At 49.5% G+C, this 19,565-nt stretch overlaps 2 protein-coding genes across 3 annotated transcripts in view; both read right to left on the bottom strand.

The window, feature by feature from the left end:
• The window catches only part of LOC132227029 (apolipoprotein L2-like), a 147,516-nt gene extending 134,766 nt beyond the window's left edge, over positions 1 to 12,750 (bottom strand). Inside the window, exons 1-2 of one of the 2 annotated variants that reach the window (XR_009451103.1) lie at positions 12,212 to 12,750; positions 9,927 to 10,939 (exon numbers count right to left, since the gene is read on the bottom strand). Coding sequence is in view for 1 of the 2 variants with exons in the window: in XM_059681666.1 (XP_059537649.1) it covers positions 10,063 to 10,939; positions 12,212 to 12,369 (1,035 nt within the window). In the remaining variant the exon portion in view is untranslated. Of the gene's footprint in view, positions 1 to 9,853; positions 10,940 to 12,211 lie in introns of those variants that run through there. The other variant, XM_059681666.1, reaches the window with a different exon arrangement.
• Positions 1 to 15,625, bottom strand: part of LOC132227027 (apolipoprotein L2-like) — a 73,103-nt gene extending 57,478 nt beyond the window's left edge. The window contains exon 1 of the mRNA XM_059681665.1: positions 15,273 to 15,625. The gene's annotated coding sequence lies outside the window, so the exon portion shown is untranslated. The remainder of the gene's footprint in view (positions 1 to 15,272) is intronic.
• Positions 15,626 to 19,565: the final 3,940 nt, after the last annotated feature.

Below are 19,565 nucleotides of genomic sequence, written 5' to 3'. Positions count from 1 at the left end.
GCAGTTTGTTAGATTTTAGATTGCAAAAGGCCAGGCCATTCATATGCAAAAAGCCTCTGTGCACAGCTTGAGTGGGGTTGTAAATTGGGTGGGGCGGGGTCTCAGGGAATCACGGGGCAGTGCAAACAGCAATGGTTGCCCATCAACCCTGCCCCAGATAGGTCCCTGGGTCTCTGTGTCCCGCGGCCCTGTGCAGGAAAAATGATCGCTGAGAGCACCTCTGAGAGAAAGCTGTCCTCACGTTCCTGCCCGATGCCAGACAGTCCACTTTCTCCCCGTATAGTCTGGGTCCCCATAGTCTCGCCCAGAACTGGAGTTCAGAGCAATGGGGAGTTTGTTTCTCCCTCCTGATTGAAAAAGAGCACAGCGCACCCGGTTGTCAACTCATTTTGCACACCTCCGTACCAGCTCTTCTGCTCCTCTGCACCTCCTACCAGTCTAGATGCGCTTTTCTCTTTCCCTCTAGTTGTTGGACTTCTAATCAGCCAGCCTTCCCGGGCTTCTGGATGATATCTGTTTTGCCTTTTAGTTGCAGTTTTGATGTGGTTGTGCAAGGCAGCAAGTTCAGGTGTTTACCTATGCTGCCATCTTGGTTTCTCCAACATCTGGCTTTTCTTTAAATTGAACGTTAAAGATGATCTTGACAAGCTGAACAAAGGTGCCAGCTCCCTGGCGGGATGTCTCACAAAGGAATCTTCGTGCTTTTACCCTTCCATTGGGCTTGCTTACAGGTGAGCAGTAGCAGCCACCAAAGGGTAGAAAAACAATTTTGAAAGAGGATAATTTTGTCCATCACTTTTAAAATGTTTCTGTGCAAGCTGGGCAATAGCCCGCCTCCCGCGTTCATGCATTAGAATGGTCTGCATCTTGAGGGCCTGCCCCACTTCCTCACGCTGCCTGTGCTGCCTGTCTCAGACACGCTTCCTCACTGCCAGCCTGTTAGCCCTCCAGGGTTCAGCTCCAGTGTCGCTGCATTGGCAGCCCTTCCTGTCCCTGTCCCGCCAGGCTGGGCTGTCCTCTGTCACCACCACCTTGTCAGGTGTATGGTGGGGTCTCGCTCCCTCTCTGTGAGCTCTTTGAGGACAGGACCTGACGGAGCTGAGTGTCTGCAGCCGGGGACCCGGAGGACAATGCCACGGAGCTGCTGCTTCCCACGTCAGCAGTGACAGGAGGCCCGGCAGCCCGAGCAAGGAGGGGCTGATGGCAGCTTTCTTTTTAAAATAAATATATATTCTTATTGATTTCAGAGAGGGAGAGGGAGAGAGAGATAGAAACATCAATTGATGACTGGGATCGTTTGGTCCACAGGCCAACACTCTATCCACTGAACTAAACCGGCTAGGGCATAAAGTCTGTTTTGTATGTACTAGCCTCCCCGCTCCACCCCGCCCAATCTTCAGTTTTTCTTTGCACAGTCTCAGTTACCTGCAGTCAACCATGGTCTGAAAATATTAAATTTAAAAAATTCCAGGAGAAACCAAGATGGCGGCATAGGTAAACACCGAAGAATGCTGCCTGGCACAACCACTTCAAAAATACAACTAAAAGACGGAACGGACATCACTCAGAACCACAGGAAAGCTGGCTGAGGGGAAATTCTACAACTAGAAGGAAAGAGAAAAGCATACCAAGACTCAGAGGAGGCGCAGTACGGAAGTAAAATACTAAGGTGCAGAGGTGCGTGTGGAGTGGGCTGGTGGCTGAGGGCGCGGTTGTCGTTTTCAATCGGAAGGGAGTCTCAGGCTCTGGGCTCCAGTTCCAGGAGAGTCTCTGGGGACCCAGACTCAAACGGGAGAAGCGGGACTGTCTGGCATTGGTCGGTACTCGAGGGCAGCTTTCTCTCCGAGGTACTTGCATTGGTCGCTGGGACACTGAGAGGCAGAGCCTCTGGGGACGGCACTGAGAACAGCCATAACTGCTCTCTCGGCCCGCCCTGTTGATCCCCTGGGACCCGCCCTGCACCAAGGCATTTGCTGGTTAGCCTCAGGCAAAGGCTAGATTAGCACCTCCCTAGAGGACAGAAGTTCTCCCACTGCAGACACAGCTGATTCTCACAGCCAGTTGGCCTGGAGGTCAAATCCTTCCAGTGTTACCTACAACAATCAAGGCTAAACTACAACAAGATGGCACACAAAGACCACTAGGGGGGTGCACCAAGAAAGCATAAAAAATGCGGAGACAAAGAAACAGGACACAAATGGAGGAAGGCAAAATGCTGGATATAGAGCTCAAAACCACACTTTTAAGGTCTCTCAAGAACTGTCTAGAAGCTGCCGATAAATTTAGTAAGGCCCTTGAAAAGACTGGTGAGACCCCCAATAAATATAGTGAGATCCTCAAGAAATCTAATGAGACCCTCGATGTTGTGATAAAGGACCAACTAGAAATTAAGCATACACTGACTGAAATAAAGGATATTATACAGACTCCCAACAGCAGACCAGAGGAGCGCAAGAATCAAGTCAAAGATTTGAAATGCAAAGAAGCAAAAAACACCCAACCGGAAAAGCAAAATGACAAAAGAATCCAAAACACGAAGATAGTGTAAGGAGCCTCTGGGACAGCTTCAAGCGTACCAACATCAGAATTATAGGGGTGCCAGAAGATGAGAGAGAGCAAGATATTGAAAACCTATTTGAAGAAATAACGACAGAAAACTTCCCTACCTGGTGAAAGAAATAGACTTACAAGTCCAGGAAGCGCAGAGGACCCCAAACAAAAGGAATCCAAAGAGGACCACACCAAGACACATCATAATTAAAATGCCAAGAGCAAAAGACAATGAAAGAATCTTAAAAGCAGCAAGAGAAAGAAACCCAGTTACCTACAAGGGAATACCCATATGACTGTCAGCTGATTTCTCAACAGAAACTTTGCAGGCCAGAAGGGAGTGGCAAGAAATATTCAAAGTGATGAATACCAAGAACCTACAACCAAGATTACTTTATCCAGCAAAGCTATCATTCAGAATTGAAGGTCAGATAAAGAGCTTCACAGATAAGGAAAAGCTAAAGGAGTTCATCACCACCAAACCAGTATTATATGAAATGCTGAAAGGTATCCTTTAAGAAGAGGAAGAAGAAGAAAAAGGTAAAGATACAAATTATGAACAACAAATATGCATCTATCAGCAAGTGAATCTAAGAATCAAGTGAATAAATAATCTGATGAACAGAATGAACTGGTGATTATAATAGAATCAGGGACATAGAAAGGGAATGGACTGACTATTCTTGGGAGGGGAAAGGGGTGTGGGAGGTGCGGGAAGAGACTGGGCAAAAATTGTGCACCTGTGGATGAGGACAGTGGGTGGGGAGTGAGGGCGGAGGGTGGGGTGGGAACTGGGAGGAGAGGAGTTATGGGGGGAGAAAAGAGGAACAAATGTAATAATCTGAACAATAAAGATTTAATTTAAAAAAATAAAAAAAATAAAGTGTAATTATATCTTGAAATAAAAAAGAAAAGATAAACTTAATTGTCTGACCTTGCAAGCTAGTCATCTAACATAAGGGACTGATATGCTGATATTGATGCCAGGTGCCTGTATAGATACAATACTCAAGGTTACAAGGTGTCTGTATAGATATGACAGGTGTTTGCTAGATATGATATGTACTCAAGGTTACAAGCTGTCTACGAGAATAACTTACACAAAGAACTAGAAGGATATAAAAAGGAAATACTCCTTCCTCTGTTTGTTCAGAATTTGACAGAGGTAATCTGCTCTGAACTTGCGTGCACTAAAAAACTCCTAATTAATTGACAACACCTTCATCTCTATTGATGAGACTAATTATACTACACAGGTCTGTATTACCAAATACACAGGGCTGTGGTGGGGATTAATAAGAAAACATTTGTCAAAGAACCTCATATAATGCCTGACGCATATTAAGCACTCAATAAGTGGTATTCATTATTATTTAATAATTATTCTAGTTTATATGAGATGTTAAAGATATACAGCTTTCACAGTGCTCTACAAATAGTACCATGTTTCCAGGGGTTTTGATTGTGTCAGCCAGGCTAGTCTAGGTTTTGGTGCAGTAACAAACACTCTCCACATGAGCCACAAAGGTACCCCCTGATCATGATGCAGTCTGCTCCAATAGTCCTACCTCCCAGAGCCAGGAAATTGGAGCAGCCAGTCTCTGGAACATTGCCGGCAGAGGAAAGGGGTCTTCTATCAGCATTAGATGCTGTGGCTTAGAATTGACACATATTATTTCCATTCAAAAGTCAGGGGTCAGCGGCTGGCATGGCTCAGTGGTTGAGCATTGACCTATGAACGAGGATATAATGGTTCAATTATTGGTCAGGGCAACATGCCCAGGTTGCTAGCTCCATCCCCAGTAGGGGGTGCACAGGAGGTAGCCCATCAATGATTCTGTCTCATCATTGATGTTTCTATCTCTCACTCCCTCTCTCTTTCTCTCTGAAATCAATAAAAATATATTTAAAACAAATAAACAACAACAAAAGAAGACAGTGGTCAGAGCTCTGGTTACACATCCCACCCAATTAGAAGGACAGGAATTTAATCCTACCATGTGTCTAGAAGGGGGAGGGAAGGACCAGAAAAATGTGACCAACAGCCATAGTGACTACCACAATGCTTTTGAGAACCACCGCCCAGCCCAGAGGGATGGGGTAGACAACAGGAGGGGGCAGCAGGCAGAGGGAACCAGGAGGACACAGAGGGGCCTGCATGGCGTGAGATCTGAGTCAGTGTGCAGGGCCGAGGCTGGAGGAGCCCTCTGCCCCTTGCGCATCTGGACCCGACCCAACTCATCCTGGCCACTGTGCTCTGGAGGCCAACAGCCAGTGCTGCCAGGAGGTGAGAGTCCCTGCTCTCAGTATGGATGGTGACCGTGAATGTGACCTGCTGCCCTGGCCTCCAGCTGATGGGCCAAAGTATTTCTCTGGCTCCACCCCTCCTGCTCTTCTGGTTTCCAGGACCTACTGGATTCTTCTCACAGTTTAAGGGGCCCCCAATCAGTGTGAGCTGTGCTCTCACCCTGGCCCTTTCCTGGAGCAGCCATCACTGCTCCCAAACCCCACCATGACCTCTGACTCTAGGGTCTCCTGTTACTGTTGACCTCAAAAGCAGCAGCTCTGTCCATTGTCCTCCAGGTCCCCAGGCTGGTCCCCAGGCTGCAGACACATAGCTCCAGCAACAGTGGTGTCTGTGCCAACCACGCCACCTCCCATCCCTGCAGAGGCTGCTGGCAGCGTCCAGTGCTCCAACGCCCAGCTTTCCGACCACAGCCCCTTTCTCACAGGAGTCCTGGCAGGGAAGCCGAGTGGCCACACTGCAGTTCCATCAGGGTCCTTTCAGAGTGGCCTCCCTCCCAGCCAGAGCCCCTGCAGGAGCAGGTCCTCTGCCCCAAATACTCTCACCCCCACTCTCCTCCCCATCCTCTTCAACCCTTGGTGCCCCCTCTTCAGGGAAGCCTTTTGGCTCCTCACACTAAGCCAAGCCCCCGATATAAGAGCTCCCTCCTTAATGCTGGACTGGCAGGAAGTGATGGAGGATCCAGAAGAATCGATACCCACGGGTCAAAGCCTTTCCAAAGAGCAAGCACATTCTTCATGTGCCTCGTGAGAACTGGTACCTCCCCCGACAGGCTGCTCACACATCCTGTGCTCTACACTGGGCCCTAGTGAGGAAGCCTCGGTGTGTTTCCAGCTTGCCCCACTAAGGTCAGGGAGGTCAAGGTCATGCTGACCTGAGAGGCCCGGAAAGGAACCTTCTCCTTTGTTCTGTTTACCTTGGTTGACTCACGTTGCTCCTATCCCAGAGAGCCTGCGTTTCCTTGTCGGTGTGGGTCTGGTCCTCGCTGTGGTCCACGGAGGGCAAAGCCCATGCGTGCTCTCCAGGGGGCAGTGTCCCTCAGTCCAGCTGTGGGGAATCACTTCCCAAATCAACCCTCAATGAGCCTTGTCTCAGCTCTGCCCTCAGGGACCCCAGGCTCCAACAGGTCACTTCTGGCTGGTGGAGGCCTCGGGCTTTTGTGCACAGTAATGGAAAGCCCTTGAAGAGCTGGAAGCAGGTGCTTGATAAGATCTGTATTCCTAAGGGCTGTTCTGGCTCAGTGTGGACAAGGGCAGGGGCAGTGCCACAATTGTAAACACAGGAAGACCGCCTGGAAGCTCTTCAGGAGGAAAAATGTGAGGGTAGCTGGGGAGAAATCCTTGCTGTGTCTCTGTTTATGGATGACCCTCTCCCACCCCTGCAAACAGGCCCTTCTGATCTTAATCAGCCTCATGTCCTACAGTGGATCCTGGGCCCCAGCTGCTGGGCGAGGAAGCCACCTGTGTTCAGCCCAAGCCACCTGTGCAGAAGCTTCCCCCGGGTGTCCCAGCGGAGCTTTCGGGGTACCGAGGTCTCAGGGACTTGACTGGACGGGAGAGTGGGAGCCCAGTGAGTGAGCAGGAGAAATGGAAGATTTGCTCCCTGAGTTCCTGGAGGACAGGCTCATGGGGAAGGGAAGCCAGGCACCCAGAGCCCAGATGAGCCCGATAATCCACACCAGAAAGGCTCAGCGTACCAGTCCACTGTTGGAAGCCGATCCACCCTGGCTGCTTGAGGCAGTCCCTGCAGGGATGTTTCAAGGGACCTGGCATATATGGCATATTGTTCTTAATATGTTTGCTCCCCTCTTAACAGCTATGTGTTTTAAACAGGACCACCTGCCTGAGAAAGGTTGTTTCCCCAGAAGCGTGATTGGTCGCTTTGATCTTTGCTTGGAGTGACCTCCTTCAGTTACTTCCTTGTAGCTTAGTGGAACAATAGAGTAACCTTTGAATGGAGATGGGAAGCCCCCTGGCCTTTTGTATAGAATGGATAGGATTGGGACCAAATAGTATAAATACAGATGCTAGATGACAATAAAAAGAGGAACCTGGCTATGATGATCACCTGAACACTGCCTCCGTGTCTTTCTTTCTCGCTGACTCCGTCCACACCTTTGGGAACCCCTGGACCCGCTGGGGCTGGACCCCAGCAGTCCACCTTATTGAACCAAAGTCTACAGAACACAAGGTGGGAGAAACAGAGGGTCTAAAATATCATTGTGTCCACACCACCTCCCCCACTGATGGAGAGGCTGTGTCTCAGGGCCCGATTGGTAGATCTCTTTGATCTGCTGCAAGTATCTGTTTTCTATTTTCTTTTCTCTTCTTTTCTTTTCTCTTTTCCCTTTTCTTTTCTTTGCTTTACTTTTCAAACACTGTTCTAAGAGCATTTGCAGTTTCATTGTAATTTCATTGCTCTCTGAGCATCCTGGCCCCAGTGAGCACCAGCAACTCATCAAATTTCCACCCACTTCGCTGCCATCACCACCACCATCACCGCCCCCATCATCATCATCATCATCATCATCATCAAGAAGTCACTACCTATAGTGGATAACATTGTAATAAGTATGAATGATGCCATATGTCTGCTAGACTTAGTGGGTAATCACTCTCTAATCACTATATTGTACACCCAAAACTAATATTGTATGTCAACTGTAATTAAAAAATAAAATTTTTTTAAAAGTCACTGCTGAGCACAATTCACCATAGTGAAGATCTGGAAACAGCCTAAGTGCCCATCAGCAGATGAATGGATTAGAAAACTGTGGTACATCTACACAATGGAATACTATGCTACTGTAAAAAAGAAGGAATTCTTACCATTTGCAACAGGATGGATGGAACTGGAGAGCATTATGCTAAGTGAAATAAGCCAGTCAATGAAAGAAAAATACCACATGATCTCACTCATTCATGGATAATAAAGACCATTATAAACTGATAAACAAAAATAGATACAGAGGCAGAGCAGCATCGAACAGACTGTCAAAGTACAGCGGGAAGGCCGGGGAGGTTTGGGGGGTGGGGGGTGGGGTAAGAGATCAACCGAAGGACTTGTATGCATGCATATAAGCATAACCAATGGACACAAGACACTGGGGGGTAGGGGAGGCGGGGGAATGTCAAGGGCGGGGGGAGGAGACATATGTAATACTCTTTGTAATACTTTAAGGAATAAAACAAAATTAAAAATAATAATAAAATAATAAAAATAAAAAGTCACTGCTGGGGGGTGCGGGTGGCCTGAGAGAGGTCGATGGGAGGAAAAGGAGGCTTATGTATCACTTTAAACAATAAAGAATTTAAATTAAAAAAAAAGAACATACAAATCCCCTGGCTACTAATGCAGTTCTTTAAGGACATACTTTATTATGAATATGTATTTGAGCAGCTTCATTCATAACTCTAAAAGCCATAATTGTACCTATTTCAACACAAATCTGAGATTGTAAGGTCAATGAAGGTTTTTTATTTTTGTTTCCTGATGTATCCCCAACATTTAATAGTATGTTTCTGGATTTATGCCTTGAGCTCCTTAATTGAAAATTTGTTCTATCATTCTTACTGCATTGACAATGTAAGGTTTTGGTAGGGACTGAAAGAGAAAATAAGAGGAAGCATGAATTACCATATATTAATTGGTTTTTATTTCTAATAGCGAGAACTTCAATGCCTTTAGTTTGTGCCTGTGCAGGTATAGAAAATGAATAATAAACAATTCATTATCTTTTAGAATTAATTTTCTTAATGAAGCTGAATAACTAACTACTGTCTGTCCAATAACATATATGAATTTCTATGTAAGACATAAGAAAATGTCTGTAATCTCTTCTTTTGCTTGGGTAGATGTGACCATCCTTGGGTCACATGCTTGGACCACTCCTATGCCACCCATAGTGTTTCAAGGCCAATGTACATGATCTATTCATATAGGCATGTTGCTCTGTGGATTGTGTACTAATCAGGGAATTGTTAAAACACCTGTGATTATACTTTTAGCTGTTTGGTTACACAATCATTTCTATTTTTCATTAAACTATAGATAGTAATTTAGAAAAGAAAAAAAAAGTCACTGCCTACCTAAGATGCACTGCTGGAAGACAAAGGTGAGCTGGAACTGGAAAGCAGGGCTAGAGACCTGGACCAGGGAGAGACGGGGTTCCTGCTGGGACGGTGAACCCTGGGGGGGGGGGGGGGGGGGCGGGAGCCAATCCAGGAGCCACTGTAACTCCCATATCCCAACTCAAACTCTTTCACCTTCTTCCATTCTCAACTTTTTAGTAGTTCTGGCCTGCTCGGTGCTTATTCCTCTACTTCTCTTTCTTTATTCATCACCCCAATGTCTTTTTTAGTCAAAATAAATCCCCCCCCCCCACTCTCTTGTCCCCTCTCTTCCCTGATTCCGGGTCCAGGTTCCTTCCTTCTCTTTGACCCACCTGCCATCTGCATGAACCCCTCCTTTGCTGTGCTCAACACCTTAACACACAGTTAAATCCATTTTATCTCGCCGGCTTTTACCCTCTAACTGTTATATTGTAAATCAGAAGACGCCTTAATCCAGTGGTCCTCAACGTTGGCTGCACATAGAATCACCTGGGAGTCTTTTAAAAATCCTGATTTCTGGGCCTCATCCTCCGGAAATTCTGTTTCTTTGTTATGAGGTGAGGCCACAACATTAGTAACAAAGAAACAGAATTTCCAGAGGATGAGGCCCAGAAATCAGGATTTTAAAAAGATTCCCAGGTGATTCTAATGTGCAGCCAAGGTTGAGATCTGCTGCCTTACTCAATAAGCCAAATTTATTTGGAGTCTTTTTCATTTTGCTAGCACTATCGGGCCCAGAGGAAATCTTGCTTCTCAAATTCTGGGGCCCAATATGGTGGAGTCCTTTCTATTTATACGTTTTTCAGCTTTTTGTCTTCCGAATTAGGACTTCTGGACTTTCTGAGAAAAAGTCCTGTGTGCTGGGCCAGGGCCGTGGGACCAGCTCTGTCTGGGGCGTAGTTTATGGCCTCTCTGGAATGGGAGTAGTCTTATTTTTCCCTATTATTTAAGCCGCAAACGTTTACAGAAGCCAGAATAGCAGGGTTAAAATTTTAAAGGGCAGTTTTACCCAAGATGGAGGTTACCATGCTTCCTAACAAGGTAAGTCCATGCCTTTGTCTCCCACACACCCCTGCTCCCTGCTCTGTCTGGGGATCATGAAGTCAGGTCCTCCTGTAGACTTGTGTGAATGCGGGTGAGTTCTTCCAACCTCCTCTCCAGCTCCTGGGCCTGCTGCCTCAACTCTTTAGCTGACCGAGCCTTTGCGCCCTTATGTAAGTGCACTGACTCTCTCACTATGTTCACTACATCCATGAGAAGGAAAACACCTGCAGCAGCGATCCCAGCGATTCTGACTCCTTTGCTCATGGCCAGAGCAGTGCCTCCAAAAGCTTTCTGCAGCTGCTTGCCACCTTGGGCTGACACTGCCCCCGTGCTCATGACGCCCGTGGCCTCAGCTGCTAAGACAGGATTGGATTTGGCCAGATTGAAGGCACGGGCATTCTTCACAATATTTTTCACGGATTGGAAGCACTTCGGTGCTAAGAAAGCAATTTTGGTTGTGCTGCGACTTAGAACCTTCTCGACCACCTTCTCTGTGTCACTGCCGGTTGGCACTAGGCGCCTGGCTTTTGCTTTAGCTGACGCGTTCTTTGAGGCTTCCACGATGCCAGTGGTCACACCGGTCACAGCAGCTGCTGCCCCCAGTCCGATCCCAGTTGCCGAAAGCACCAAACTAGCTCCTAGTGTCACAGGTGCCAGAGACAGGCCAACGATGGTCAGGATGCTAGACACAGCGCCGGTGGAAGAGGCCGCCACTTTAGAGATGGTGCAGTCCCTGTGCACCTTGTCCACCTCATCCGCAAGTGCATAGAGCTTTCCTATGCGTTCCTCAAGGTCCTGTTTCACTTGAGGAAACTCCTTCATAAAGCTCTCCCCATGCAGCTGCTCTGCTGAGGGCATGTCTTTGTCCTCCTCGGCCATGAGTGCTTCCAGCTCGCGCAAGTCTGCATAGAGTGCATCTGCCTCATCCCTGCAATCATGAAGGACAGGTGATTAACGAAGGCAGGGGTATGAATCGCTAGAGCTGAGACCACTAATTGGATGAGCTGGTGCAGGAAGCCCCGTCCTCTATGGTGGGAACGTGTGCGTCTACCCAGAAGCCCTCAGATTACACCACATTGGCAGCCCCATTCTGACTGGAAGCGGTCACTAAGCCTCACTGCCTGCCCCCTGGTCAGGGTTACTCCATGGAGAAGAGAAGAGGGTCCCACAGGGAGGTCAGGAACCCTCCAGCTCACAGACAGGTTGGAGGACATAATCACACAGGGCCCTCTACCCCCAGCAGAGAGGGCATCAAATCAGTGAAGAAAGAAATGTGTACCCTCACTCCCCACCTCCCCAACCCCTAACATAGCCCTCCACTAGGCCCCTGGCCTCCTCAGTCCTGTGCCAGGTGCTTCAGCTGTCTCACTCTAGTCCAGCCCCGCTGCCAAGCCTTCCTCCCATCCTCCCACCTGCACCACCCTTGCTCCATCCAGACCCCGGGCTCTGCCCCTGCTCCAGGCCTCTCAGGACCTCAGGACAGGATGACTGCACTTACTTCCTAGCCCTGGACCCTGCAGTTCACCACAAGGCCTTCACCACAGTCCTATCAGACGGACTTGCTATTCCATTGAAGAGGGAGATGACATAAGCCCAGAGCCCCAGAGCCAGGCAGAGATACACTCAGGATTCAACCCAACACAGTCCAGCTTCACTCCAGCTCTCCGCCTTCCAGGCCAGCAGGACCCTGCAGAGTCTGTACAATCCCTTTCTTAGGGAGAACAGGCTCTCTAGCCCCAATCCCCAGGGACACACACTGTGCCAGGAATTTTCTGGCTTGTCCCAAAAGACGTCCTGCGTGGCTCTCACATCCAGCAAGAGGACGCTTGGGCCCTGTCTATTTCCAGCATCTTTTTAAAAGTTCACGTGAACTGCCCACCTACTATGCGTCAGTCATTAGGCTAAACAGTTTACACACATTATCTTATTTTCCTCACAATGAAATGGAACAGATGACTAAGACAGAGAGTGGTTAAGTAACAGGCCCAAGGTCATGTAACCTTCCCCTGAAGGCCTCATCTCTTCTCAGCCTGAGGCCCTTCTCTGCCAACAAATGATATGAAGGAAATGTTCTTCACGGACTATTGAGAAGGGACTTCTTCAACCCCAAACTCAGGACCCTGCCTGGAGGAGTGTGCCTGCCAGAGGAATCTAGATGCAGGGGAGGTGGGGGACAACACAGACATCCCCTGGAGGTTACCTGGACAGCTTGGCCACAGCCACAAATCTCTCCCAGGATTCATCACTCAGCAGGCACTGCAGTTTCTCTTTGTTCCTTGGGTCCATTAAATACTCAATGGCATCAACAAAGTCTTTGCCCTCTAGATGAAAAGAAAAAAGAAGGTTAGAAGAAATCATGGTAGAACAAAAATGGAATTGAGTATAAACAAAGTGGTTAAATGTTCATTTTCCTGAGCAGCTGTCACCTGGGGGACTTATTTTTTTTTAAATATATTTTATTGATTTTTTACAGAGAGTAAGGGAGAGGGAAAGAGAGTTAGAAACATCGATGAGAGAGAAGCATCAATCAGCTGCCTCCTGCACACTCCCTACTGGGGATGTGCCTGCAACCAAGGTACATGCCCTTGACTGGAATCGAACCCGGGACCCTTCAGTCCACAGGCTGACGCTCTATCCACTGAGCCAAACCAGTCAGGGCATGGGGGACTTATTTTTTAACTCGGGGGAATTTTTGGTGAGTCACCTGGTGTTATGGACAGAACTGTCCCCCCAAATTTATATATTGCAGGCCTGACACCTATGAAGAAGAGGAGGAAGAACAAAAAGCTTCCAGAGCCCTGTCCATGTGGTGCAGGTCTGTGCACTGAAGGGTGGAGGTTTTGATTCTCAGTCAAGGGCACAGACCTGGATTGCAGGGTACATCCCGAACCAGGTGAGGGCACAGGGCACATGTGGGAGGTAACAATTGATGCTTCTCTCACACATCAATGTTTATCTCACTCTTCCTCTCCCTCCCTCCCTTCCACTCTCTCTAAAAATCAATGGAAAAAATATCCTCCATTGAGGATTACTAAAACAATCAAACAATCAAACAAACAAACAAACAAACACAAAAGCTTCCTCAAAAAATCAATCAATCCCAAAGGAATCTAAATGTAAAACCAAAAGGAGAACTATAAACGCGGGGAAAGAAATGTTAAAACTCATGTTGACTATTTAAGGGTACAAATGACTCTTCTCATTCCCAAACAATGTCTTGCATCCCATGCCAAGTCTCTGTGGTGATCAATTCCTGGGGCTGTAGCTTCCCAAGCCTGAACCCCTCTTGCTTCTGCAAGACCCTCATGCCCTAAGGCCCTGGGGTCCTGCGGCCCTGGCCCCAGCCCCGCAGCCCTGTTATGGGCTGCCCAGCCCTCCTGACGCTGCCCGGAACATAGCTAATCAAGACAAATATCCCAGAAGCCATAAAGGGAAACTGTGACTGATTTGACGTCTTAACAATTAAAGATGGTAAAGGCTACCATAAGCCAAGGCAGAAACTGTGAGAGACGGGGCCACTGTGTGCAGTAGGTACGTGGACCACAGGTGACTCGCTGTCCACACCACACAGGAGCCTACGGATCAACATGGAGAGACTGAACCCAGATTCTTAAACATGGGGAGACACAGGAAGAAATCATTCTCCAAAACAACAATGAGGTACCATCTCATACCTGTCAGAATGGCTATCATCAACAAATCAACAAACGACAAGTGCTGGAGAGGATGTGGAGAAAAAGGAACACTCGTGCACTGCTGGTGGGAATGCAGACTGGTGCAGCCACTAGGGAAGACAGTATGGAGTTTCCTCAAAAAACTAAAAATGGAACTCCCATTTGACCCTGTGATCCCACTTCTAGGAATACATCCCAAGAAACCAGAAACACCAATCAGAAAGGATATATGCACCCCTATGTTCACATCAGCAAAATTTACCATAGCTAAGATCTGGAAACAGCCTAAGTGCCCATCAGTAGATGAATGGATTGGAAAACTGTGGTACATCTACACAATGGAATACTATGCTGCTGTAAAAAAGAAGGAACTCTTACCATTTGCAACGTCATGGATGGAACTGAAGAGCGTTATGCTAAGTGAAATAAGCCAGTCAATGAAGGAAAAATACCACATGATCTCACTCATTCATGGATAATAAAGACCATTATAAACTTATGAACAAAAATTGATACAGGAGCAGAGCTGCCTCAAACAGACTGTCAAACTGCAGCAGGGAGGCTGGGGAGGGGAGGGGGGCAGAAGCGGGGAGGAGGGGCGGGGGGGTAAGAGATCAACCGAAGGACTTGTATGCATGCATATAAGCATAACCAATGGACATAAGACACTGCCCCCCAGAGGAGGCCAGGGGATTGTCAAGGGCGGGGGAAAAAAAGGAGACATATGTAATACCCTTTGTAATACTTTAAGCAATAAAAATTAAAAAAAAGAAAGAAAGAAAAAAAAAGAAATCATTCTCAGGGAAGGGGCTTGCCCAGTGTCAGGCAGCTCCTGGGGGCAGAGTAGAGCCCACCCCTCCTGGTGCTGGAGGCTGAGGGGGATGTGGTGTGAATAAGGCAGCACCTCCCAGGTGTGTCTCTGCTGTACAGACACAGGAATCTGGGCTCAGTCTCCTCCAGCTCAGACCCCCAGGACCACCTCCTACGTCTCCCATCCCCCGTGGCTATGAGCGAGGCCGGCCAAGAGCAGGGAGGCAGAGCCCACCCACCTCCTGCTCAGGGTCTCAATGTGGCACCCGGGCCAGTCATTCCCCTCTCAGGGCCTCAGTTTCCCACAAGGCCCGGCACTAAGCTGAAAGGGTGAGTGAAACAATGTCACGATTTGAAATCTCAAAGGAAATCCTTTGTCCCATCAGCCTCAGGGCAGCCAGGCTGCAAGGAACAGAGGCTCTTACTCACCTACCGTCCCCCAACTTTTCTGCTTCCCCCAGCACCCCTCTTCCTTTGGGGTCACTGGCTCCTGTCTCAGGGAGTCCAGGCCTAGCTGAGCTGGCAGGAGGATGTAAACCCACCTGAGCAGTGTCCCCCTCCCTCTCCACTGTTTAGGGGCACTGGGGTGGGGAGGAACATCAGACAAAACTGGTTCCAATCCGGCTCTGCTTACATGTGCCCTTGGACCCATTATCACCCCCCTCCCTCCCGCCCCCCAGCTTCAGTTTCCCTCATCTATACACTAGTGACAAGATCCTTGTCTTAGAAAGTGTGAGGATGGGAAGATGGGGAGGGGCTCCTACCCTCCCAACTTACCTAGAATTTCCCTCTGGAAGATTTAAGACATGACCCACTTGTTCTTAGCTGTGCACATCCACTCGGCAGCTGTGTCTGCACGAAAACCTCTGAGTCCAAGGTACCTGGGAAGCAAAACCGAAAGCAAATGCCCAGGTTCTGAGAAACTCAAGATCAACCACATTACGGAACCTGCACTGCATCAGGCGAGCCCTGCTCTGCCTACTGACGCCTTAGAGCAACCCCAGGTCTGACTTCCCAGGTCCTTCTCCGCTCAGCCCATCCTGCCTCCCTTAAGTTTCTAGAAGGAACACCTGCCACAGACAGACAGTGGGATCCTGGGCAACTTTCTCCCTCCGCCCCATGGGCTTGTCCCCAGAGCCCTCCTCTCTCCTCCTCCCCCACACGCCCCCAAATGCCCCCCCCCCCTTAGTCACCCTTCTGTCCCCAGCAATGAGCACATCCCTGAGCACAGCAGATGCTCACTGCCTCCTTGCATTGCCTTGGTCCCTGCTCCTATTGAAGGCCCCGCCCAGGCAGTTTCCAGACATTTGCTTTTGTAGGTCCTTCTGCCAGGAGCACCTGCTTCTCCACCTGGAACAACATGCTCATCCTTCAAAGCCCAATTCTGGGATCACCTCCTCTGAGAAGCCCTCCAGCATCTTCCTCTCCCAGAGGCCACTGTCCCCTGCAGGCTCTGCTCCCCTGGCCCCTGGGGGAGGCCCAAGGCCACTGTGTCCACGGCTCCCCTGACCCTTTAGATCAGGCCCCTCTGAGCCTGTCCCTGGTGGCAGGGTCAGAGCCTCAGAACCACAGCGACCTATCCAAGGAGGCCCTCCCTGGTGGCCATGGCCGTCTGTGGGAGCACAGGTTTGTGGGCGTCGGCAGAGAGAAGCCTGCTGTTCCCCCTCTGGGCCCCTTTCCTGTTGACAGCAGATCTCTCTATAGGAAGCCCAGTGTCGCCGTCACACATAAAAGTCTGAAAATGGAAGGGACGCAGGGCTGAGTGCGTGCCAGGCACCGTGCGGGCACCTTCCCGGCCTTTCCTGTTTGATTCTCACACCGGCTCCAGGAATCACCACCTGGATTTCACAGATCAAGAAACAGGAGGGAAATGGCCCCGCCTGTAAGCGGTGCCGCTGTTGGGCTTTTCTGCTTTGCTCCCCGCCCCCCTTTCCAGGTGGGGGCTGGGCATGGACCCCAGAGGCCAGCATGGCCCCTCCATGAGGCCTGCTCATCCCGGACCAATGTCCATGAGTTGCCATGGCCACTTCCCCCAGTGTTTCAGGGAGGGGCGGCAGAGTGATGATGGTATTGCATGAGGACCACACACCTGAGCCTGACATGATCCCCCAGCAAAGGCCTGGTTTCAGAGAAGAGGAAGCCAAGGTGAGGGGAGAGGTGGGCCTTGCACCAGGCAACTCAGGGCAAGCAGGGCCAAGACTCAGAGCAAGTGTCACAGTTGGCCTCTGGCGCTGTTTACAGTTATTTTTTGTCTTGTTTTTCCTGTAACCTGCCTTCCTCCTGGTTCCTCCCCCTTTCACTGGCCTGACTCCGCTGGACACCCCACACCCCCTGTGAGGAGCAGAATCACGCCAGACCCACAGGAGCCGAGTCCCGTTGTCCAAAGGGCCCTCTGATAAGAACGCAGAAAGGACCCCAGACAGATGTCTATGGGCTCGGTGAACACACTCTCCTGGCAGAACAACTGGGGCGGGGGGTGGCGGGGGGCAGAAAGCCATATGAGGGGAGATGGGCGCCTCTTGGCATGAGCTGAGATCACCCCACTTAGGGACCCAAAAGACCCAGTGACTATTAAGTGGGGTTCAGCTGGACCCCCGACATCACAAGAAAGGTCACCTGGGATGATGACAGCTCTGAGTTGGGGTCGTGGACAAATTCTTTGGTCAATAAGTCATCTCAGCTCCCAGGCAAGCACCGCCCACCATGCCTCCCTCAGGATGTGAGGAGAACCCACACTCAGGGGAAAGGTAACCCCAGAATCACCGGGAAAGGGGTCTGGCATTGCCACCAGCATCGCCTGGTAGAGGCTGGAGGACTCACCAGCTGGAGGCACTGAGCCAGCACCCTCACCCAGCCCGGCCCAGACTCTCCAACACGTGGGGAGGGGAGCTTGGCTCAGACACAATGGACACGAAGAGTTTTGCTTATAGGGCAGTGGGAGTGGGCAGGAGCATGTAACTCAGGGGGCTGGTGCCATCATCACAGTGGCTCGCCGACGGGTACCTTGGGCTGCAGAGCACAGGGCACTGCACTCCACGCCAACAGCACCTGCCGACCTCACGGGAAGTGGCCACTGGCCTTAGCCCTTGTTGCCTCAGCCCTTGTGGCATCTCCCAGAGGACAACCTCCTTGTCTTTCCTCAGGTGGCAAAATTGGGCCCCGAGTGAGGAACAAATGTCAACGTAGGGCCAGGACTGAGAATAAAGATGACAAAACTCAAACCCATAATGTTAGTATTTTTGTGTTGAAGTCAAGACGAATGCACTGTGTTTAATGTCAGTGAACGTACAATGTGTAAGCAAAGTGGGCACATTCTCAGAGTTACCAGATTCTGGATGTCAATTTAAAACAGGAAATGGAGGAATTTATCTCAACTAACGATTGTAAGTTGAAAATCACTCTGCTCAGAGCAAAGGCGGAGAGGAGGGAGCCTCAAGTTCATCAGTTCCCAGCACAGGAGGGGTGGGGAGTGGCGGGCAGGGGTGCAGAGGCGGCTGTGAAAACCACACCATCAGACACCTCCCAGGCACCACCCCCCAGACTTCAGAAGTGGTAACATCCTGCTTCCGGAGGCACCACCTCCCAGACAAGTAATAACATCCTGCCCTGGCTGGTCGGCTCAGTGGATACAGCTATGGCCCTCGGACTAAAAAGTCCCGGATTCAATTCCGGTCAAGGTCCTGTACCTGGGTTGCAGGTTTGATCGCCAGCCCTGGTCGGGGTGCAGGTGGGAGGCAACCAATCGATGTGTCTCTCTCACATCAATGTTTCTCTCACTGTCCCTTCACTCTAAAAAAATCAATGGAAAAATATTGTCAGGTGAGGATGAACAACAAAAAAGTAATAGCACCCAGTTACTGAGAAAGTCAAGATGGCAGCTCCTCAAAGATTAACCGGAGAATGACATCACGATCCAGCACTTCTCCGCATGCCCCCCAAATTCAAAGCAGGGTCTCGAAGAGATACCTGTCCACTCATGTTCACGGCAGCATCACTCACAACAGCCAAAGGTGGAAGCTACCCAGGTGTCCATCGGTGGGTGAACGGATAAGAACTCTGTCACACACACGATGGAGTATTATTCACCCCGAAAAGGCCATTCTGACAGGCTACCGCGTGGAGGACCCTCGAGGACAATATGCTTACCTGTAATGTCATCACAAAAGACAAATGCTCTATGACTCCACCTATGAGGTACCGGGGTAGACAAGTTCACAGACAGGAAGTTGTCAGGGGCTGGGAGGGGAGGGGAGGAGACCTGGAGTGCTCCATGGGGACAGATTTCCAGTTTTGCAAAACAAAACAGTTCTGTGGATGGATGGTGGTGATGGCTGCACAATGTGAATGGACGCAATGCCGCCGAACTGTGCCCTGCAAAAAGGCTGAGGGTATATTTTGGAGCACATCCTATCACGATTTTCTCAACATTTAATTCACCTTAAGAAGCCCAGCCCTTATAGGAAAGAAATAGCAGCATTGAGTCCTTTACACCCTGGGAAGCATTGTCACCCACACAATTCCAACCCTCGCACGGCCTGCGAGGAAAACATGTATCACACCTTCCCAAACAGAAAACCACGGTTCCCACGGGGTGACATGCTGGCACCCAGAAGGAGGAAGCTGCTGGTCTAGTTCCTGTTTCGTTGTGTTTTGGACCATATGCCATTTCCCTACAGCAACAGAAGTCCTGAAAGTGTCATTTTCTGCCTTAAACGCTCCCTATTGGCTCCAGATTTATCAGAAAACGTCCACACCTCAGCCCTGGCCAGGTAGCTGTTGGTTAGTGTCTTCCTGACACGCCAAGGTTGGGGTTCGATCCCCGGTCAGGGCACGTACAACAGTCAACCAATGAATGCATAAATACATGGAACAACAAATTCATGTTTCTCTTTCACTCTCTCTCCCTGCCTCTGTCTCTAAAATCAAACAATAAATAAAAAAATTTTAAAAAAGAAAGAAAACTTCCACACCCATTGGTCAGGTTGCAATGAGGTGGTGAAACGAAAACCCAACCCAGGAACGTCCGATGTGAGAACCGATGTGAACGAATCAGGCAGCCCCGAAACCGCG

Source organism: Myotis daubentonii, chromosome 2 (assembly GCF_963259705.1).
Source record: "Myotis daubentonii chromosome 2, mMyoDau2.1, whole genome shotgun sequence".
NCBI lineage: Eukaryota > Metazoa > Chordata > Mammalia > Chiroptera > Vespertilionidae > Myotis > Myotis daubentonii.
This window is presented reverse-complemented; position numbering and strand designations above follow the sequence as displayed.